This window comes from Cavia porcellus, unplaced genomic scaffold (assembly GCF_034190915.1).
Source record: "Cavia porcellus strain 051 isolate PalLab524CR breed Dunkin Hartley unplaced genomic scaffold, mCavPor4.1 scaffold_4, whole genome shotgun sequence".
NCBI classification, from domain to species: Eukaryota; Metazoa; Chordata; class Mammalia; order Rodentia; family Caviidae; genus Cavia; species Cavia porcellus.
Window position 1 is genome coordinate 106,247,890 of NW_026947487.1, and position 23,556 is coordinate 106,271,445.

At 42.6% G+C, this 23,556-nt stretch overlaps 1 protein-coding gene and 1 non-coding gene across 4 annotated transcripts in view; both read right to left on the reverse strand.

Moving 5' to 3' along the window:
• Rfwd3 (ring finger and WD repeat domain 3) overlaps window positions 1-23,556 on the reverse strand; it is a 34,173-nt gene that overhangs the window by 5,935 nt on the left and 4,682 nt on the right. For 2 of the 3 annotated variants that reach the window (XM_063247661.1, XM_005004606.4), the window contains exons 3-10: window positions 16,272-16,471; window positions 14,421-14,488; window positions 10,895-11,092; window positions 10,724-10,815; window positions 7,152-7,266; window positions 5,795-6,020; window positions 2,191-2,341; window positions 209-385 (exon numbers count right to left, since the gene is read on the reverse strand). In XM_063247661.1, the coding sequence (XP_063103731.1) occupies window positions 209-385; window positions 2,191-2,341; window positions 5,795-6,020; window positions 7,152-7,266; window positions 10,724-10,815; window positions 10,895-11,092; window positions 14,421-14,488; window positions 16,272-16,471 (1,227 nt within the window). The remainder of the gene's footprint in view (window positions 1-208; window positions 386-2,190; window positions 2,342-5,794; window positions 6,021-7,151; window positions 7,267-10,723; window positions 10,816-10,894; window positions 11,093-14,420; window positions 14,489-16,271; window positions 16,472-23,556) is intronic. The other variant, XM_005004607.4, reaches the window with a different exon arrangement.
• LOC111757461 (small nucleolar RNA SNORA2/SNORA34 family) lies at window positions 12,607-12,743 on the reverse strand. The gene has a single exon (XR_002791805.1). It is a non-coding gene; the product is annotated as a small nucleolar RNA SNORA2/SNORA34 family (small nucleolar RNA).

Consider the following 23,556-nt stretch of genomic DNA (forward strand, 5'->3'; position numbering starts at 1 on the left):
GTGCCACCAAAGTAGGCAAAAACAGGTATTCCCTGGTATAAGAGCTTCCTACCATGTGAGCTATCATGAACGTAATTTCTAAAGATCTTCCTGATTCTGTTGAGCTTGGTGAACAGCCCTCTGTGGGGACTACTGGCCAACTGGAAACCCACAAGAACAATCTGAGAGAAGGCCACTACTTCCAGCAGAGAAGTGAGCAGCTGCCTACCGGGCTTTTTGAGGGGTGAGGTCTTGCACGTGACAGCTTGTGTTTCGAAGGTCATAGACCAAAATCGACCCGTTGGCCAGTCCAGCATAGATGTAGTTGTTCTCATCCAGACACCAGCAACAGCTCCACACAGGTCGTCCAGTATTGTAGGTCTGGACCACAGTATTTGTCTCCAGGCTGCAGAGTTACAGAATGGAACATATGACAAAGAGGTGTCAATTATCATTTAAATACATTAATGTTTACTGAGAACGCATTCACAAACCTAAAGCATCCTGGATTACCAATTTTCAGTTAATCCCTTTAAAGTTCAAAACTTCTGTGTTTTGGGACCACTGGCTTTCCTCTTTGGCTATGCAGTAGTTAGAGAATGAGCTAAAAGAACACATAAACAGCACACTGCCCACACTCCTCCTATTACCTTCTCCACAGTTACCCAGTACACAAGTAACCAGTAAGTGATGTAGGAAAATTAGAAAATACTCTTAAGGTCAGCATGCTGGCACATGCCTGTAATCACAGCACTTAGCAAGGTGAGGCAGGAGGCTCGCTACAAGTTTAAGGCCAGTTTGGCTACAAAACAGGTTCAAGGGAACTCTGAGATATACAGCAAGACCCTGCCTCAAAAAGGCAAACAAGAGGCTGGGGATTTAGCTCAGCAGCATAAGCATCTGCCTTGCAAGCAGGCAGTCGTGAGTTCGATCCCTGGTACCGATAAAAAGGAAAAAGACAAAAAACAAAACAAAACAAAACAAAACAAAAACAACAAGCATGCAAGCGCTCTCCCACTGAGTTACAACCTCAGCCCTGAAACACTCCTACAAAGCCAAAGGAGCCATCTGTGCTAGTGCACACTTGTAATCCAGCACTCAGGAGACTGAGGCAGGAGGACCACTGAGTTTTCCAGGGAAGTCAGGAATACATAGTGAGATCTTGTCACAAACAAAGTCAAAAGGACAGCCAGGCATAGTGGTATACACTTGTAAACTCAGCACTCTGAGGCAGGAGGGTCACTATGAGGCCAGCCTTGAATATATAGTGAGTTCAAAATACTGAAACTCTGCCTCAGAAAAAAGTCCAAAAGGCTATATTAGGCTTAATACACCTCCAGAATACCCCTTGTATTTGGCATGAGAAATTAAATAGGAAGGCCAAAAAAAAAATTTTTTTTTGAGACGGAGTAGCCCAGGCTGACCTTGAATTCACTGGGATCCTCCTGCCTCAGCCTCCCAAGTGCTGGGATTACAGGTGAGTGAGAAGCATTTTCTACATGACAAAAGCAAGCAGCCCCCTCAGACTTGCTTCATGGTACCCAGAGTATGCAAAAGACAAAATGCCATTAATTGAGAACATGAAAGAAATCATGGCGCAGAAGATGGCGAATGCCTAGTGAGCATGCTCTTACAATTAACCAGGTAAACAGGATTAGGTTGGTATGGACACTCTATGGTATGGGTCCCAAGGACCCTACCTACTGTCGTCTCACCATTTCTAGGGCATTCCTTGCATTCAGAGCTCTAAGATGTATTTACACCTACTCGACACAGTAGTATTGAGTAACCTCTACTTTTATTTGGAATATTTTTTGGGGGGATACTGAAGAGTAAACCCCAGACATTCTAGGCCCTCCACCACTGAGCTGCATCACAAACTTCAACCTCCTGGACGATTTTCTGTGTACTAAGGCTGGAATCCAGGCTGTTCTTTCACTGAGCTGCACCTCCAGCCATTTAAAAATGTTTAGGAAATAGGGTTATACTAAGTTGTCCAAGTAGGACTTGATCTCATATCCTTCTGCCTCAGTCTACCCAGCAATGTGATTACAGATGCGCGGAATTGTGAGACAGGTTCTTACTAAATTACCCAAGGTTCAATTTGTGACCTTTCTCTCAGCCTCCTGAGTAGTCATGATTACCACACCCAGCAGGAATGCGTTTAACACCGACACTGGCCCAGTGCTGTGGCTCTCCTGCCTCACCCACCTGGTCAGTTTAACAGTGCAGTCAAGGGAGGCTGAGAGCAGCAAGTTTTTGGACTGAGTGCTGAAGGCCAGGCCACGGATCTGTTTGCTGTGCATTGGAATGTACTGACTGCTCTTCATGTTGGCGGTGCTTAGCATCTTCACACCAAAGCCTGCAGAGGAGAGCAGAGTGGACTCAGTTTAATCCGAAAGCAAACAACCTTGCTCCTTCACTTTTCTTGGCATTTAAGTTCTTGGAAAACAGCTGCTCAATAAGGAAAATCAATAAAAGCTCATCACCTATGTGGTAATTTATTTTAAAAAAGTACAATGCATTCTAAATGTTCATCAAGAGATGATGATTTTTTTTTTTTTTTTTTGGTCTTTTTCCTTTTTATCGGTACCGGGAATTGAACTCATGACTGCCTGCTTGCAAGGCAGGCGCTTATGCCGCTGAGCTAAATCCCCAGCCCCCATCAAGAGATGATGAAGCCAGGCGTGGTGGCTCACACCTGTAATCCTAGCACTTGGCAGACTGAGGTGGGAGGATCGTTGGGAGTTCGAGACCAGCCTGGGCTACAAAGTGCTCAAGGCCAGCCTGAACTGCAGAGTGAGACCTGGTCTCAAAAAAGACCAAAAAAAAAACAAAAAAAACCAAAAAAAAAACAGATGAATGAACAAATCTATTGTATATATGTCCAATGGAATAATACCTAGCAATAAATAGGAATGACCTATTGATTTACACGGAAATATAGATGACAAAAAGCGTAAATACTATATGCTTCCACTCATATAAAATTCTAGAATATGCAAACTAATCTTTGGTGACAAAAAGTAGATCAATGGAGCTAGGTGTGGTAGCGCACTCCTGTAATTCCAGCACCAGGAGGCTGAGGGTCACTGCAAGTTTGAGACCAGCCTGGGTGGTCTCAAAGTAAGCCCATGGCCAGCCTAAACGGCACAGAGAGACTCTGTCTCAAAAAGACAAAAAAAGTAGATCAATGGTTACCGGGGATGAAGGAAGGCTAGAAAGTAGAGAAGAATTATAACAAGCTATAAGGAAGCTTTAAAGTCAACACTGTGTAGCCCAGGCTGGCCTTGAACTTGCAGTGATCCTTCTGCCTCATTCGAAGTGCTGGGATCACCACACTCAGCAAAAATTTACTATTTATTAAAAGATGTAATTTTTTTTTTTGTATTGGGGACTGAACTCACGACAATGCGCTTGCAAGGCAGTCGCTTATGTCACTGAGCTAAATCCCTGGCCCAAATTTACTATTTACTGGCACTGGGGATTGCACACAGGGCCTCATGAATGTTAGGTAAGCACTCTTCCACTGAGCTATGTCCCAGCCCCCTACTTTGACAGATGTTTACCTTTTCCTTTTCCTTTTCTTTTTTCTTTACTGGGAACTGAATTCAGTCTTAAGCTTTTTTTTTTTTTCATTTATTTATTGGTACATTTTAGATAATGGTAACATTCATAGGGAATTTGTACCCATACATATTTTTTTCCATTCTCCACCCCCCTTAACCCTCTTCCCCTCATTTTCAAAAGCTGTTTCAAGTTTCTCCTTCTAATTCTTTTTTCCTTGTCCTCTCTTTCCTTTCCCCTTCTCTCCTCCCTTGCTTCCCTTCTCATCTGAACATTTTCTCCCTATTTCCCAATATCTATTATACATTTTGGTCCTAACAATGTGGTATTTACACGTGTCCAATTTATTTCATGTAAGAGTATGGTCTATGTCTCAAGCTTATCCTTCTTTATGGCAGGTGTAATATGTACTCATCCACATCTTTACCCATTCACCACTTGATGTACTCTTGGGCTGATCCCAAAATCTAGCTGTTGCAAACTGTACTGCTGTAAACATGGGTGTACATATGATGCTTTTAATTCTTTTGGGAAGATACCAAGGGGAATAGCTGGATCAAATGGAATCTCTAGTCCTAGTCTTTTGAGGAATCTCCACAGATTTCCACCAGTCTACACTTCCAACAGTGAAGGAAAACAGGCTCCTTTTTCTCCACAGCCAAGCATTTGTATTGGCTGACTGTTTTGTTTTTTGGTACTGGAGTTTTTTTTGTTTGTTTGTTTTGTCTTTTTCCTTTTTATTGGTACCAGGGATCGAACTCACGACTGCCTGCTTGCAAGGCAGGGGCTTATGCTGCTGAGCTAAATCCCCAGCCCCAGTACTGGGAGTTTTAACTTGCAACCTTGTGCTTGCCAGGCAGTGCTTATGCCACTGAGCTAAAGCCTTGACCCTTTATTATTTTTTAAAAGACAGGTCTTGTCAAGTTACCAAACTACCCTGGCTGGGCTCAAATCTTAAATCTTCCAAGAATGCTGGGATTACAGATGTGTGCAATCATGCCCATAAATGTATTTGTTACCACTATCTAAATGTATATATTCTCTTTCGAGGCTGTATTAATATTTATTTTTAGTAAGTATCTGAGTTACTTAAACCTTAGGTTCAGACAGCAAAACACACATCAGCTTTTATAGATGGACAAGGATAAAGTTTAGTGCAACAGGAGGCTCCTCATGGCCTCTCACCTTACAAACAGAGAGAAACGTGATCATCTAGGCATTTCACCCCTCCAAACTTATATATACCTAAGTTTGGGGGGCACAGTTTCAAAGTACTAAAACTTCTAAGTGGGGAAACAGGAAACAAAGCTGAAGGAACATCAAAGAGAGCGGAAATCATACACTATATACAGTAGAAAGAAACAACTCTGATATATAGGAACAATTTAATTTGGCATGTGAGCATATTTGATTTTTTTGTTTCTTTTTTTTTTTTTTTAAGACTAGTCAAGTGCAGTAGTGAGAAGCGGGGAAAGAGTAGAACAAGGAGTTCAATCTGTACTGACTGTGAACAATCAATTGAGATAACTCACTACCTTCGGACCAGCCGATTTTTTTGTTTCTTGAGACATGGTCTTTCTACGTAGCCTAGGCTGGCCTCAAATGCACTGATCCTTCTGCCTCAGCCTCCTGAGAGCTGGGATTACAGGTGTGTGCCAAATGTCTGGCTACGGACATTTGGTTTTCAACATTAAGGCAACCTGCAATTGCTTTCAATAAAAGATGAGAGAAAAGGGCCAGGGGTCTAGCTCAGTGGCACAAATACCTGCCTGGCAAGTGTTCGATTTTTGTTACCAAAAAAAAAAAAAAAAGAGAGAGAGAGAGAGAGAAATCAGCATATATATTAATAATAAAATAATGTAGTTTACAAATTTTTACTTGGGGTATATCGATTTCAACACTACTGGAAATAAATATTAAATGTTGTTTCAATTTGAATTAACCCTTGGAGTAAAGAATTCCCAATCTGTGAGATGTCCTTGCCTTTGCAGTACAGCAATGACTCACACCACTACCTCGATCAGCATCGCTACCCTCATGGTGAACACTTTCAGAGTGAGGCAACAGACACTAATGACATCTCAGCAGCACTTGAGGCACTGGCACCCACAGTGGACAGATAGGAAGAGGGGGTGGTAGCCTGTGGTCAGTGTTCATCCATGACTGAGTTCTGGGTTCTTCAAAGAGGGAGAGAAGAGAAATAACCAGAGTCTAAGGAACACGTAAATGAAGGTACAGCACCGTTTACCTGGGAGGAAGGTGGCCTGAGGAGAAGGCTGTGAGACCACCAGGCAGCTCAGGGCGCCACAGTGCGCCATGGTGCGGCAGTTTCCTGTATGAGATATGGGCAGGGCCTTGTGCAAATGGTACTTATGCTGGCTCTGGCTGGCAGGCAGGCCGTTTAGAAGAGGAGCTCCAGAGCCTCTGCATTGCCTGGAAACCTGATCCCGTTCTTGTGTAAGTTTTTGCAAGTCCTAAATGAAAGTAGTTTTATAAACATAAGGCTTTTTCATTGACACTCCCCTTAAGAACATTATCTTGATCTGATTCAAAATTTCTTTCTCTTTGGTACTGGGGATTGAATTCATTACCTTGGGCTTGCCAGGCAGGCACTTGTGCTGCTAAACTAAACCCCTGGCCCTGATTCAAAATTTCTTATCTGTTATGTGAAAATATGATGAATCTTAAGAGAACTGAACTTCTTCCTTTCTTCCTCCTTCTCTCTCTCTTTTCAAGAGACAAGAGTCTCAAGTCCAGGCTACCCTTGAACTCACTATGTAGCCCAAACTGGCCCCAAACTCTCAGCAACCCTCCTGCTTCAGCCTCTGCAGTGCTGGGATTAGAGACACATGCTACTCCCTGGCTCCCCAGCCCTTTTGAGAGACAATGCCTCACTAAGTTGTTAAGTCCTCACACTGGGCTTGAACTTGCTGTCTTCCTGCTTCAACATTCCACAGTACTTGCATTACAAGCATGTGTCACCACACTTAACTTAATTTCTCTCTCTCTCTTTTTTTTTTTTTTTTTTTGTCTTTTTCCTTTTTATCTGTACCGGGGATCGAACTCATGACTGCCTGCTTGCAAGGCAGGCGCTTATGTCGCTGAGCTAAATCCCCAGCCCCTAACTTAATTTCTTATAAAAAAATTTTTTTTGACTGCAGTGGATATGGTGGCACATGCCTGTAATCCCAGCACTTGGGAGGCTGAAGCAAGAGGATTACTGCAAATTTGAAGCCAGCTTGGACTACACAGTGAATTCAAGGTCAATCTGAAATATACAGCAAGATTGTCTCAAAACAAAACACAAAAAGACAAAAAAAAAAAAAAAAAAAAAGTTCTGATTACAGTAAAATTCATCCTGAAGTGTTTTGGAAAACTGTACTCAGAAAGAAAATTGGTCATACATACTACCTAAATAGTGGCAGATCTGGTTCGTATTTGAGATGAGCTTAATACTTCTTAATTTCTTCTTGGGGGGGTGGGGGATTTATTTTGGAGACTGAACCTGGAGCCTTATGCATACGAAGCACACACTAGCACTGAGCTACATGCCAGCTCTGCTCCTGACTGTGACTCCAGTCCTGTGCAGTGAAGGGCATGCTCACCTGGACATGAGTGCGAAGTCTATTGCATTCATCACTGAGGACCTGAAGCTGGAGCCGGCACTGTGCGGACTCTAACTCGGCCTGCTTCCTCAGCATCTGCTCCTTTGCTAAGGCGCTGGAACAGGAAAGCCAACAGCGTCATTAGCAAGCCTTGCCATCAAGCTGGGTGAGTAGGTTCGCTATGCCACACGTACTTAGTGATAAATACACCATGATAGTAGATAAATACAAAGAGAGAAAAGTCTCTCCAGTCCAGAAGTACTGCAGGACAGGAGGTCTAAACTCAGGAGCCTACATGGGATGTGAGGTTACATGCCACAGACCCATGCAGGCCTTGAGGTACTTGGGGTGAAGGAAGGCAAGAGGATGAGAAAATAAAGAAGAGAGAAAGCTGGGGTCAGGTGGAGCTCTTACCCTTCTAAGGGGAGGAAAGAACTGCTCAACCAGGGTAGCATATTTATTTATATGCTTGGAAGGATGATGTCAATTTCATTCTTTCCTACTTTTTTTTTCCTTTTTTTTTTATTGGTACCGGGGATCGAACTCACGACTGCCTGCTTGCAAGGCAGGTGCTTATGCCAATGAGCTAAATCCCCAGCCCCTGATGATGTCAATTTCAACCCCACTGCTTAGCAACCCACTGCTTAGATTGTCTATCGGCTTGGTGTTTTTCGGGGCTGTAGCAACTTCTTCAGATGGCTGCCACTGGCGCTGTTTGTTTTTGGTACGGTCATGTCCCCACCATGCTGCAGCCCTGCACAGGTGATCAATCTCCAGCTTCAAAGTCTCCCAATAGTTACAGCAAGCAATGAGGGCCAGGAAAGTGAATGCAACTGGGGAATGAGGATTAAAGAACCAGTAAAGGAGGAAACACAGTCAACTCACTGCTTGAGCTAAGGCAATTACAAAGGATAAGCTACTGGCTGATTGTTCCTGAAATACTCAAATTAACAGCATCAAAATAAGGCTGAAATTAAAAAGAGCAATTAGAATTAAGGCAAAAGGAATACACAGGCATGAAGAGAGATAATACATGAGAAAATGTGACATTCATCAAAAATAACAATCATAAATATGCATGTACCTAAAAATAGTTGCAAAACTGGAAATGCAAAAAACAAGGATATAAGGGGCTGGGGATTTAGCTCAGCGGCATAAGCGCCTGCCTTGTAAGCAGGCAGTCGTGAGTTCGATCCCTGGTACCGATAAAAACGAAAAAGACAAAAAAAAAAGGATATAATTCCATTCCAAGGAAACTGGAAAGAAAAGGGCCAGGGATCTAGCTCACTGGAGTAAGTGCCTGTCCAGTAAGTGTGGAGTCGTGAGTTTAATCCCTAGTACCAAAACAAACAAACAAACAAATGAAAATTAGCAAGGAGCATGCCAAGTGTGGTAATGCAGGTCAATAATCCCAGAATTCAGGAGGCCGAGGCAGGAAGATTGCCCCAAGTTCAAGTTCTGACTGGGCTACATACAGAGCAAGACCCTGTCTCAAAAAACTAAAATAAAAACTAAGCTTAAAAACAAAACAAAACAAAACAAAACCTGGAAAGAAGAAAGAAAACTGGAAAGCAAAAGATAGATGAAGTTGTCCTCATTTATTTCCACAGAGAATTCAAGAGATCCAATTATAGTTTGGCAAGGTTGCTAGAATCAAGAGCAAGGAAATCAGATCAGCTGGGCACGGTGGCCTGTTCCTCATCCCAGGTACTCGGGAGGACCGTGAGTTTGAGGACAGCAGAGGTAGCAAAACAGCAAATATAAGAAAATCTGATCAAGTTGGGTATAATGGCACATGACCAATCCCAGCACTCAGGAGGCTGAGACAGGAGAATTGCTGTGGGTTCAAGAGAGGCCTGGGCTACAAAGTGAGCTCAAGACCAGCCTAAACTGCATAGAGACCCTGTCTCAAAAAGAAAAAGAGAAAAAAAAAAAAAAAAAAAAAAAAGACTGCCTTCTCCAGACAACTCATTAGTGAATGTGGCAGGAAAAAATTCACTCCTAACAGTAATTTTAACAATCTAAAAGTAAACTCAAAAAAGTACCTGAGTGACTTTTATAAAGATATTATACATGTTCAGGGCATGAAAGACTCAGTATTATGGAGATGGTACTTTTCAAACTAATGTAAGGAATTTAATGAAATTACAATCAAAATTGCAAAGGATTTTTGTTTTTTTAGCAGTGTTGGAGATTGAATTGTCAGTATTAGGAAAGCATTTATTTTGCTACAGAGCTACATTCTCAACCTGATTTTGTCTTTTCAACACAAATAAATATTTGTTGGAAAAAATGCGGAAACATGAAAACCTGAAGTGTTTCCCAGTTTAGAAAAAGCAACCAAAATAATAATGTTTTCATGTGATAACCTATGTGCATTCACTATCAGTGTTTTTTGTTTGCTTAAGACACCGTCTTGCTACATAATCCAGGCTGGCCTGGACCTCATAATGATCCTCCTGCCTAACTTCTGTGCTGGAATGACAGGCAATGTGCTACAACCCCAGACAATATCACTTTTAATGAATGTATAATATTCCACCACATGGATATGCCATAGTTCACTCAATTAACTCTCTTGAGCTGGACTACTAAACTAAGTTTCATTAAGTAAACCTTTGCACATATTCTTGTTTCTTTAGAACAAATGCCTGAAATAGAAGTACCAGATGTATCTTTGTATGTCATTACTAGTGGAATATGAGAATCCACTCTTGCAGTGGTGGACATTTTAATTCTTTAACATTCTTAAAGCACTTTTTAAGTAATGTTATTAGTAACACTGTACTTTCTGGAAATTTCACTTATGGGGCAGCTGTGAATAGCCAGGGCTGTTGTATGAGGCATTGGGGTCACGAAGAGTAAAAATGGCAACAGTGAAATAAATGTGCCAGATCCGCTTTGCTGTTAAGATGGCATCTCATTCTGCTGCCCAAGCTGGCCCTGAACTTCTGGACTCAAGTTATCTTCCAACCCCAGCCTACCGAGTGCTTGGAACTGCAGCAACATTCGAAGGCGCCCCAGCTCAGATTCACACTTCTGATGTTACATGACCACAAACCATTCAGATTCCTTTGAGAGGTAGATTGGGTATGAATTATATGCAATTATGTAGGGCAGGCTGTGATGATTTCCAGAGACTCCAAGTCATAGGTAATTCAGCATCAGACTCACATTAAAATGGACTCCTGCTTACTTTTTTTTTTTTAATCTTTTTGAGACAGGGTCTTGCTATGCAGTTCAGGATGGCTTTGATTTCATTTTGTAGCCCAGGATGGTCTCAAATTTGCAATGATCCTCCTGCCTCAGCCTCCTGAGAGCTGGGGTTACAGGTGTGCACCACTATACCCAGCTTTGAGACAGGGTCTTCCTATGTAATTTAGGCTGACCTTGAGCTCATTATGTAGCTTAGGATGGCCTCACACCCATGACAATCTTCCTGCATCAGCCTCCTGAGAGCTGGGATTAGAGGCATGCGCACTACACCCAGCCCGGGCTCATACTTTCTTTTTCAAATGCCTAAAGAGAACCAGAAGGGAACTCTGCAAATTAGGCACATTCTCACCACCTACCTTTTCACCTGCTCCTGTTCACTAGTGTCCAATGCTCTTAGGGTTCGGGCATAAAGGACAACAATGTCACTGTGCTTGGCCTTCTTGTTGCACTAAAGATTTAATGGGACAAAATTAGTGTGACGGCAGAAATTTTGACTTAACATGCTGAGTCTTTACTATGGTCCTTACCTGTGGACATTTTCGTGCTTGTCCTCTGAGCCACTTAGAAATGCATCGGTATCCAAAGAGGTGACCACAGCGTAATGCTGACAGCCGGTGGTCCCCAGCACTGGTCCAATGTTCGAAACATATGGTACAAATGTCCCCTTCCTCTTCTTCATCCATGGAAGCAGTTGGCAGAGGGGTGCTGGACTTCCGGGGAGACTGCTGGATGAAATTCAGAACAGATTCAAATGGCAAAAGGCATGACTGATCTTGAATGGGGTGGGAGAATGAGGGAGTTAGCATCAAATAACAGAAGTGAGCAAAGATTATACAAACCTATATGAAAACACTGTAAGAGAAGGGTAACTTGTCATCCCACCCCCCCAGAATAAATTCTGGCAACATAAAACGATAAGCAATGAGATTTTTGGGGGGGACTGAATCAGGATTCTGCACATGCTAAGCATATACACTCTGAGATACAGTCTAGGAACACTTTTTCTTGTTTTGTTTCAGATAGGGGCTAAGTAGTTCAGACTGGCTTTCAATTCACTATGGAGTCCAGGTTGGCCTTGAATTCATGGAAATCCTGCCTCAGCCTTTGGGTGCTGAGATTACAGGCATGTGTCACTATACCTGGCAGAACATACTTTTCAATTTTATTAAATCCTTGGGTTTTTTTCCTTTATTCAAATAAAGAAAAGTAGCTATCTGAACAAATATGTTTTAAAGATATCCTATCAACTACTAAGATCATCAACAATAGAGAATAACAGGTTTGTTATACACTCAATATTAGGTAATCCACTGAAATATGCAGAATGGTATAAAATGATGTCTGATGACACCAAGAACCATTGAGGGTGAGAGAAATAACCATGTTTATATATTATTGAAGTAAAGGTAACACTACACACATTTCTGGAGGGCAATTTGGTGGGGTTTTTTAAGACAAGGTCTCACTATGTAGTCCAGATTAGCCTCAAACTCAGGGCGATTCTCCAACCTCAGTCTCCTGAGTGCTAGAATTACAGGGTACAGTACCACACCTATCTTAGCTATACTGAAAACACATCTGTTTTACTTTTGACACAGTCTTCCTGCTAGAAATACTATATACCCCATGGATACAGTCACGGATATTTGCTAAGACAAATGGTACGAGATGTTCAGTGCACTATGATTTATACCAGAAAAACAGGAAACAACTGCATGCATATGATGAGGGGAGGGAAGGTTAACCCTGATGTATTTCTATGATGGAGCATGGAGCAGGCATTACAGCAGTCAATTTTTTATTTGCTCTTTCCGCAGTCCTCAGGATTGAACCTTTCCATTATTTTTTTCCTTTTTTTTTTCGTTTTTATCAGTACCAGGGATTGAACTCACGACTGATGCTTGCAAGGCAGGCGCTTATGCCGCTGAGCTAAATCCCCAGCCCCGTTATTTTTTTCCTTTGAGACAGGGTCTCGCTAAGTCACTTAGCTGCCAAGGCACCAACTCGTGATCCTCCTGCCTCAGCATCCTAGGGTGCTCAGACTACTGGCATGGATCACTATTACTATGCCTGGCCTATTACTTTTTATTTTTTAGAGAAATACTGATTTTAATTAAACAAGGTAAACTCTATGTATCCATTATTGTTCAGCCTAAAAATTAGCAACACTGTTGAAATAAGGCACAATATCCTCCCCATACTTGTTATGCGGTTCCATTAAAAAAAAAATTTTTTTAAAAGCTGTTTCTTTCTGATGAATTGAGCATTACATTTCCAAAGTTCTGAAATGACCAACAGACCACACAAAGAGTTCTCTTTAGGCTCCTGTTTGAAACCAGCAGCTATAGCAATCTGCAGGCCTTGATTCAGGGCCAATACAAAAAAATTTTAATGAAAACTAACATTAAAAATAGAAGCCTGAGGTTCTGGGATTTAGCTCAGCGGCATAAGCACCTGCCTGGCAAGCATGAGGTTGTGAGTTCGATTCCCGGTATCACAAAAAAAAAAAAAAAAAAAAAAGAAGCCTGAGATTTTAAAAAACTGTATACAAAGTCCCATAAACTGGTCAAAGTTGTTCCTTATTCTATGAAATAACATCAGCAAGAAAGAGTAAAAAGAGTGCCAGGGAATAGCTCAGTGGCACAGTACCTGCCCGGCAGGTATGAGGTCCTGAGTTCAATTCCTGGTACCAGAAACAAAGAAACAAAGAATAGTAAAAAGACGTTAAAAACGATTTCCAAGCCGGGCATGGTGGGGCACTCCTGTAATCCCACACTTGGGAGGCTGAGGCAGGAGTACTGTTGCAAGTTAGAGACCAACCTGGGTTACAAAGTGAACCCAAGGCCAGCCTGAACTGCACATGAGACCCAGTCTTAAAAACAAACAAAAAACCAAACCAAAACAAAGAAACATTACAAAAGTTTCTTTCTTTTTTAAAAATCTTCTTATAGGATGCGCTATGCAGTTCAGGGTGGCCTAGAACTCACAATCCGCAGCCTCCCAAGTACTGCGACTACACACCCGGCCTTACGATAACATCTGCGAAACACAACTTGTCTGACGCACCCCATCCTACCACCAAAAAAACCCTGATGTATCGTGGAATAAAAAAAAAAGATTTCAACATCTCTGGATGGAGGCTCAAGCTTTTAGTGCAGTATCTCCGCCATTTCTCAGATGAAGGGGCATGTGAGAAGCGCGCCTGCTTCTGGCGTCTCAGCTTCCTGAGCCCAGAAGACACAGAAGAGATCAGGGTTCAGGCCTCTCAGAGGACCTGTGCCTACAGAGGGGTGGGGAGCTCCTGCCTAAACTCCCCCCACCTCCCTGTAGGCCCCTCATATGGGGAAGGGGGAGGTGGTGAAGGTGGAACTTGTCCACCTAATAAGCAGCAGCTTGTATGATACAATTCAGCCACTCGTTCCTGAGCAGACAGAAGTTATTTTTTAAGTTTTTTTTTTGGTTCCAGGGATCAAATTCACAACCTGGCACTTACCGGGTAAGCACCTGAGCCACTGAGCTAAATCCTTTGTCCTAGAACTGTTATTTTTTAAATTATCACACACTACTCACATTCTGCTGAACTGTTTATAAAGCATACTGGTTACCTGTTTTTTCCAGTTAACATTTAACCTTGTTAGGTAGACAAAACAGGTTATCTTCAAAGGTCCCAATCTTTTTAAGCATAAGAGAAAGCAATCACACAAATAATAAAGCGTAACTAGGATAGGAACCATATCTGGATCTTGTCTACAAAGCCTGAAGGTTTCCATTTTAACCTGCAGTATCCGTTAAAATGAAAACCTGCGTGTCTCAACTACTTAGGAGACTGAGACAGAAGAATTCCCACTCTGAGGCCAGGTTGGCAACTTCTTTCAGTGGTAAGGTGCTTGTGTAGCACACATTAGCCCCTGGGTTCCACTCTCAATACTACCCCCCCAAAACATAAGTAAAAAATCCAAGCTTTCATTTAAAAAGGGGCAGGGACATAAGACACACAGTCCTAGACTGGATCTCCAGCCTCACTAACAAGTAAATAACAGAAGTACACATTACCTCTTTGGTGGCGGCCTCATCCTGGCTCATCTGTGTAACTGCTTGCTCTGCTGAGACACTTTGTTGTTCTGCCAAGTCGTACACAAACATGACAGGAGAGGTAACATTCAAAAGACAAATTAGTAGATGCTAGAGAAAGCCTATTTCAGTGCAGCTTGTTATTTCTAAGGGGTGGTGTTCTGTAAAAGGGACAACAATTTCCCCAAGTAGCATCAATGAATTTGGATTGACTGATTGACTGAAGCAGGGTCTCACTATGCAGCCCAGACTCGTGGTAATCCTCCTCCTGCCTCAGCCTCCCAAAAGCTGAGATTCCAAGGGTGGACTTCCATTCCTGGCATAGTTCATGTATTTTTCATATCTCATACATGAAAGTTGAAAAATAAAAAAATGAATAAAAATGAGAACAGTATGGTTAATTCACAAATAATCATCACTCCATTTAAAAAATAATGTTTTGCTAATCTTGCTCCCACCATCCATCCTGTTTTAACAACCCCTAAAAATGTCATCACACTTCTTGAGACTTAAGTAAAGCTAGTAAGAATTCTTTTTTCCGCAAACTGTATCATTAACACAACTGAGAGAAAAAGATCTTTTAATGTCATCTACTACTCAGACATTCGGTTCATATCAAAATTTCCCAGTAGTGTTACAACTGCTTCCCCAGGTGTGGTGGGTGCATACCTTAATCTCAGCATTTGGGAGGCTGAAGCCGAAGGACTGTTGTAAGTTCGGGCCAGCCTGGATTATGTAACTAGACCATTTCAAAAAAAACCCTCCAATGCCCACCTCCAAACTACTTTCTATAGTGTATTCTCATCAGAATTATAAAAAAAAAAAAAAAAAAACTTCCAAAATGAACTTGACTGCTGTCTTCAGTCCTTTTTTCACAGTATTACAATTCTCCCTCCACTTCTGCTTCTTGTCACTGATTTGCTGGGGAAATCTGGTCATTTGCTTTATGATATTCCCTATATCCTGGATATGGCCAAATGCTTCCCTGTGACATTATTTAACTTCTACAGCCACTAAATTCAGAGCAGGTGGCCACCACGGTAATCCAACTTAAAACATTTCTAGGAATCGGGGTGGTGATGAGCATCTGTAGTCCCAGCCACTCAGGAGGTTGAGGCAGGAAGATCCCAAGCCCAGGAATTTAGGGCCAACTTGGGCAACACAGTAAGATACATCTCAAACAAAATCAAACTGTCCTTTTTTAATTTTGAGACAAGGTCTTGCTAAATTGTTTAGTTGATCTGGCTGGGCCTGAACTTGTGATCGTCCTTCCTTGGCCTCCCCAGTGCTGGGATCACAGGCATGGGCCATCATGCCTGGCTTTTTCCTCTCCCCTCCCCTCACCTTCTCATGCCCAGCATTCAGTGAATTTCTAATGTAATCAGGGTATCTACGTTAACCTACTACCAAGTCTCCCTGGCCCAATACAAAATATTACATGAGAGCTTCAAACAGACTGCTCAGACAAGGTGCTGAAATTTAGAAAATTTCTCTTTTAAATAAAGAATCTGGGGCTGGGGATTTAGCTCAGCGGCATAAATGCCTGTCTGGCAAGCGTGAGGTCATGAGTTCGATTCCTGGTATCAAAATAAAGAAAGAAAGAGAATGAATCTAGCTGGGGACATAGCTCAGCTCAGTGGCACAGTGCCTGCCTGGCAAGTGGAAGGTCAGGAGTTCAATTCCCGGTACCAAACAACAAACTAAAAACTACCTTTTTCTCTGACATATAACAACAGGGAGTGTAAAATGCCATTACATTTGGTATTGGGACACGAATCACACGAACAGTTTTGTGGCTGTCAGCCTTGTGAGCACAACCTGGCTGCTACTGACCTTCTGTGGGGACAGCTCCAGGTTCCTCTGGTGGAACAACTCCTTCATACTCTGCAGAGTTGTCACTGTCAGAATCAGAGCTACCTGATCCCTGCACATCTTCAGACACTGGATTTCTAATCTCTGGATCGTAAGAGCTGGCTGTCAGCTGAGGCTGGGACCTGCTCACTTGGAAGTAGGCATCCAATGGTGCTCTTGACCTACATGTGCAGAAAGCCAACAGACAGAATTACAGCACGAGTGACCATCATGAAAAACAACCTACAGTGACTGGGGGAAATTCTAGTCATTTCAATCCATCTTCCGGCCATTAAATGCTGACTTTGAAAGCTGAAAGGGGATCAGGGAGTAGTGTCTCACACTTGTAATCCCAGCTACTTCGAGGCTGAGGTAGGAGGACTGTGAGTTTAAGGCTAGCCTGGGCAATTTAGTGAGATTCTGTCCTGGACTGGAAAAAAAAAAAAAAAAAAAAAACCTTGACAATAAAACTTAGTAGTGTGCCTTTGCTAGTACATATGTAGCCTTCTAAATTCCCTGGACTGCATCAGAGGATTTTTTTTTTTTTTTTTTAAATCAGTACTGGGGATTGAACTCACGACCCTGCAGGTGCTTACGCCACTGAGCTAAATCCCCAGCCTGGTTTTATTTTTTTCTAAACCTCTACTCATTCCCCAAATATTCCTTTTACGATTTTTGGCTAGTCTATCTATCATTTGTCTTACTGAGTATGCACTGCCTTGGGCAAACCCTAGGGAAAAGAAGTTATGCTTTTTTTTTGGACCACACTAACTGAATCACAGCCTTGCAAGTGGCTGGGCACCATCAGATAAGGCACATGAAGAAAATTCCTTAGGAACAGCAAGGCTTTGAAGGTGTGCCAAGCCTACTCTGTATCTACCGGCGGCTGTCAGGCTGCTGGCTCTCCCGTGACTGCAGGTAGTTGATTTTCTTTTTTAGGGGAGTGGGGGGCTTAGTCCTAAAGCTTTAGTTTTCCTTGGTTTGCAAACTGGGTCTCGCTGTGTAACCCAGGCTGGCCTTGATCTTGTTAGGGAAATCCTCCTGTCAGCCTCTCAAGTGCTGGAATTACAGACAAAGGTAGTTGGTTTTCAAGACTCCTAGGGAGCTAGAGAAAGAGGGGACAGGAATAGAGGAAGCCACGAAACAGATCCAGCTACTTTTTGTCCCTGGATTAATATATTAATTCCCAGAGTTCTGAAAAAGTTGATCTTGGGGGGCTGGGGATTTAGCTCAGCAGCATAAGCGCCTGCCTTGCAAGCAGGCAGTCGTGAGTTCGATCCCCAGTACTGACAAAAAAAAAAAGAAAAAAACAAAAAGACAAAAAAAAAAAGTTGATCTTGACAGATTTTGCAAGTTGTTTCAGCTTTTTCCTCTTTGTTTTTATCAAAATGTTATCACGACTATTGTAGCCCAGGGTGGCCTTGAACTCAGTGATCCTCCTGGTCTGTTCTTTGTTCTAATACAGATAAAAGCAGTAGCTTTTGTCCCTCTAAGTGAAATTTTATAACCTTCTGTTCTCCTAACATCTTGTTATAGCCAAGCAGGGCCACTAAAACCCCAAACTGTTACAGCTTGACATAATTTGTTCTTCTTCTGCTTGCCCACAAGTTCCATGCAGATCAACCCCCTTGACCAAATATGTAAGAACTAAGGCCTGTCCCTTGTCTAATGCTCAGCCATTTGGAGCATCATGAACTCAAGCTGAGCCAGCCTGCACCTGAAGCCTTGAAATAAAATCCTTCTGTTTTCCCCGATGGTCTCATCAAGGTCGCTTTAATGAGATTTTATTTTATTTTTGGTACCAGGAATTGAACCCACAACCTAGTGCTCGCCAGGCAGGTGCTGTGCTGCTAAGCTGTATCTCTAGACCTTTATGAGATTCTTTGTCTTCAAAATAGCCTTTTTTAGGCCAGGGGCAGTGGCTTACACCTGTTATTCCAGTACTCAGGAGGCTGAAGCAGAAGGATTGCTGTGAGTTCAAGGCCAGTCTCTGCTACATAGCAAATTCAAGGCAAGTTCATAGCAAGTTGAATTAGTGAGACCTTGTCTCAAAAAACAAAACAAAACAAGACAAAACACCTTTTAACAAGAACTAAGATTGACACCTGGATATCCTATATGTTGGGCACTGGGCATGGTGGTGCACGTATGTAATATGTAATCCCAGCACTGTGGAGGCTGAGGCAGGAGGACCACCGTGAGTTTGAAGCCAGCCTGGACTAGAATTAGACTACCCTGAAATACATGAGATCTTGCCTCAAAAAACAAAAACAAAAAAGCAAAAACAAAAAGTCAAAACATGACAAAAGAAAGGAACTGATAATCCAATCGTCCTGTCTACCTACAATTCTTTTATGTCTACCTGAATTACAGACAATGACAACTTCAAAAGTCTTGAGATCTTAGATCCAAATTGCTTTGAGCAATTTTTACTTTAAGAGTCTAAAATTTGAAGTTTACAAAGTACTGGCATTTTATCACATGATCTATTATTGAAGGTCAACATTTTTCATTGCCCTTGAGGAAAATGTTACAGGTTTCAGTGTCACCATTGTAATACATTTACTGTGGGATATAAGCATGACTTGTGTCTCAACTTTAGCCACAATGACCAATGTTGATATCAGGGACTGAACTCAACCTTGCACTTGCCAGGCTGCTGAGTTAAGTCCCTGGCCCACACTGACCAACTTTGGGTATCAGTCAACAATGCCCATTCTAAACTAGAAGGGGGCTTTAGTTTCACTGTTTTTTTTTTTGGTCTTTTTCATTTTTATCAGTACCAGAGATCGAACTCATGACTGCCTGCTTGCAAGGCAGGCGCTTATGCCACTGAGCTAAATCCCCAGCCCCAGTTCCACTGTTTTTAAGGAGCCTATTTTCCATGATCCTTATTATTCCACTGTTGCACCATTCATGTTTTTTTCCTTGCTTTTTTGAGACAGGGTCTCATGATATAGCCCAGGTTGACCTTGAATTGGCTATGCAGTCCAGGTTGGCCTTAAACTAATATCCCTTCCCCACCCCATCTTCTTGGGTGCTGTGATTACAATATGTACCACCACACTGGCCCAGGTTCTTTTTACAATGATGTTAAACAAATCTACCAACTTATTTTTGGAGATTGTGGGTGGACAGTAGTCACAGCTACCACAAGAACCAAAGCAAAAGAATAGCATTTCATGCCATGGGCGGTGGCACATACCTATAATCCCAGCAGTGTGGGAGGAGGAGGCAGGAGTTTGAGTCCAGCCTGGGCAATTCAGCCAGACCCTGTCTCAGAGAAAAAAAGGGCCTGGGATGTAGTTCATTGCAAAGGCCCTGGATTCAAATTAATTCACAGCTGGGAACAAAAAAACTCCTAAGAACATTTCAGTCAAATTATATCCATACTATATACAGGCTAGGCCACTGATAAAAGCAAGTATTTAAAAAATAAATCTTTTAATCTTACTTTTACATAGCAAAATCAGCATTTCTTGAGTCAGATGAGACACAGAAAGGGAAACAAAGAGAACAAGAACAGTGCTAGGGTCTTTCAGAACCCAAGGCATCCTCTTCCTCTGTGCTCTAAATCTCTGTTTAGACTCCTCATATGTCATGGCAACAGGTACCTTGATATGCCTGTTCTCCAATACATCTCCAGGGCAAAGTCCAGTCTCTCACAGGATAGACAGCTATGACTATTTAATGACTGATGACTGACATCCAGAACCAAGCAGCCCCAAAGAAATAGGATAGGAGCGTGTGACTGGCCAACAAGTTTACTAAAATAGCCCCCTAGCTTTCTCCACCTTTGGCTTCCTGGTTTAGTATTAAAGAAAAAAACTGTCCAAATTGGCCCTGTTTCTTGACACCTGCCCTGCCCAGGGATGGCTTGTTGGTGAAAAAATAGCAAACATCACACTGAGATAGTGTTATGGCTTATATCTAGATGTGTCCCCAAAGACTCATGCAGTCACAGGAGGGGTTTTACAGAGGTGGTTGGATCTACTGTGTGATGCTGGCATTAAGGGCCCTCCCACCCAGGTGTGGGAGGCATGGCCCAAAGGGCAGGTGGCCTGGATAAAACTAACAGGCAGGCCTGCTGCTTCCTGCTTGCCCGACTATGAACTATTTCTTCTTTGTGATGCCTCCTACCATGCCACCCTGCCTTAGAGCCAGCCAACTATGCAACCTTTACAAAATGTGAGCTATGATAAACCTTTCCTCCCCTGTGGGTATTGGGTATTTTGCCTCAGCAACAAGTAACTAAGATTTAGCTACCAGGAGTGGTGCCACTGCTATGACTATTTCTGACCATATGGTTCAGGAGTCTTTGAAACTGGCTTGTGCAAAGAATTTGGAAGGGTTTGGAGATGCCGGCTGAAGCTGCAGCCCTAGAATGCTTTAAATTATACTTGATGGAAGAAAAAAAATTATACTTGATGGGAGACACTGGCCAGAGCTCAGAGCACCAGAATCCTGACAGAAATGCTGCTGGTACAGGCTGGGCTCAGGAGGTTTTTGCTGGGAACAAGGACTGCATTGGCTATTGGACTTCAGACCATGTGTGCGATACATGTGCGCAGAAAATTTGTCTGCATTTCGCTCATATCCAAAGCCTCTGTCTGAGACTAAAGGTAGTGGAATAATTAATCTTTTTTTTTTTTTAATCGGTACCAGGGATCGAACTCACGACTGCCTGCTTCTCAGGCTGGCGCTTATGCTGCTGAGCTAAATCACCAGCCCCAACTAATTAATCTTGCAGAAGAAATTTCACGAAGTCTAATGCTGAAGCAGTGGCATGGCTACTGTTGAACAGGGGCTCTTAGTCAGATTTATGCTGAGAATCAAGAGCAAAGAGCCCAGCAGAATGATTTAAAATGTTGTCAGTTTGGGCAGAAGGGAAACTCCAGTACAGCTGGTGATTGCAAAGATGGAGAAGGGAACTTAGTTGCTGAGAAGGAACAGGACAACAGAAAAGATAGCACTGAGGACATTACAAGAACCATGGGGGTGGGGGTGGGGAAGAACCATCAGGGGACTGGGGATTTAGCTCAGTGGCATAAGCACCTGCCTTGCAAGCAGGCAGTCGTGAGTTTGATCCCTGGTACCGATAAAAAGGAAAAAGACCAAAAAAAAGGAACCATCAGGACTTCAGCTTTAGCAGTCTTAAAAGTGCAAAACTGAGAGACTGCTATAATAAGAAAACCCCAGGGCTGGGGATTTAGCTCAGCGGCGTAAGCACCTGCCTTGCAAGCAGGTGGTCGTGAGTTCGATCCCTGGTACCAATAAAAAAAGAAAGAAAGAAAGAAAGAAAGAAAGAAAGAAAGAAAGAAAACCCCAGAGCACCATGTTCCAGAATAGTGGTAGCCTAGGAAAGTTCTTCTCAGGATTTGGTTCCTAGTACTTGCAAGCCCTCAATACCTATAGTCAGAGAGAAGGAAGCCTCGCTAGTGCTTTAGCTGGTGGCAGACACTGGCACCGACCAAGTGGTTCCACATGGCTTTAGGTGCATGCAGAATGAAGAGTTGTGGGGTTGGAAAACTTCCACTGAGACTCCAGAAGAAGGCCTGGCAGGCCAGGCAGTGTGCGAAGCTGTGTGAAGCCAAAAATGCAATGGAGACCCCAGAAGGCTGGAGAAGGCAGGAATGTGGACCATCTGAGGAAAGGTACAAGGAGGGAGCAAAGCTAGTCAAAGACAGAAGCCAAGGAGGCTACTGGAGGTGCCATGGGGGTGGAGCAACCCCAGTCCTTTGGAGTTTACAGCGTGCCACAGATTGCACCAGACGCTGTACAAGAATCTATGGGAATTAATGTTTGTTTGTTCCCATTCCTTTCTAGCCCTATCTTTGTACCTTTTGCAATGGAAATATCTTTCTTGTGCCATTGTATATTTCAAGTGTTTAACTTTCATCTGTATAGGTGCTCACAGTTAGAAGAGTTTTCTAAAATTTCAGGGGTTGTTTTGTTTTTGTTTTTAGAGATAGGGTCTTGCTGTGTAGTTCAGGCTGGTCTCGAACTCACAGCAATCTTTTGGCCTCAGCTTCCCAAGTGCTGTGATAACAGGCATGCACCATGCCTGGCCAGAAGAGACTTTAGACTTGGACTTTTTCAGCGATGCTGAAATTGTTAGGACTTTTGCAACTCTTAGAGATGGACTACATCTTTTGCATAAAGTGATGTGCATGAGTCTTGGGGGGGAGGGGGAAGAGGCAGAATGATATGACTTGTATCCAGATGTCCCCCTAAACCTTCATGTGGTCCTAAGTCGGTTTATCCTGAGACAGCTGGATCTAGAGTGTGTGATGCTGGGATTAAGGGTGCCCCACTCTGGAAGTGGGTGGCAATGCCCAAAGGGCAGTAGCTACATGAAATATAAATGTAGGGTCAGGGTTTGAGCTCAATGGCAAAGTGCTTGCCTGATAAATGCCTGAGGTCCTGTGATCCTCCATCCAAAAAAAAAAAAGAAACATAGGGCTAGGGATTTAGTTCAGTGGCATAAGTGCCTGCTTGCAAAGTCGTGAGTTCGATCCCTGGTACCGATCAAAAGAAAACAAGAAAAAGAAACATAAATGCAGGTTTGGAGGCTCTTGCTGCTTGCTACTTCCTGCCCGCCGTCGTGAACTGTTTCTCCTTTGTGATGCCCCTTTGCCACAGTACCCCTTCCTTGGAGCTAGCCAGAGTGAGCTAAATAAACCTTTCCCCCTTTTCCTTTGGGTGCTGGGCATTTTGTCTCAGCAACGAGAAAAGTAACAAGACAGATTTTCATCTTGTCATCTTAAGATACTCCAAAGTTACAAGAAAAATGTTCTAGCAAGATTCAAATTTTTGTGTGAACTGAGTAAGTTTTACCATTATGTTCATCTGATCCAAAATCCATGTTCTTCCCACTGAACTGACAGTCTTTTAGGTTTATTTCCTTTGTGGAAACAAACATGTGGCTATCAGTCCACCTCTAACATCTAAATTCTATAATCTGCACTCTGAATACAGACTATTTATTTGAGGAATTTTCTGATAAAGTACACTCTATATGTAGCACACTATCTGTGCCAAGAGAATGTGGACAATGCCAGCCTCTACAGCGACTTTCTAAGAAACTTAAAAAAAATGCTTCTACTTTTCAAAGCGTATCAGGAAATTTATACTGTCTGTTATTTCGTGAAGTAAACCAGGGAAGCACTTTTATGTGCTTATCTTTAAAGAAAAGGGGCTCAGGAAGATTATTCTTGAGCCAGGCGGAAAAAGTAAAAGTCTATAATCCCAGCACTCAAGAGGCTGA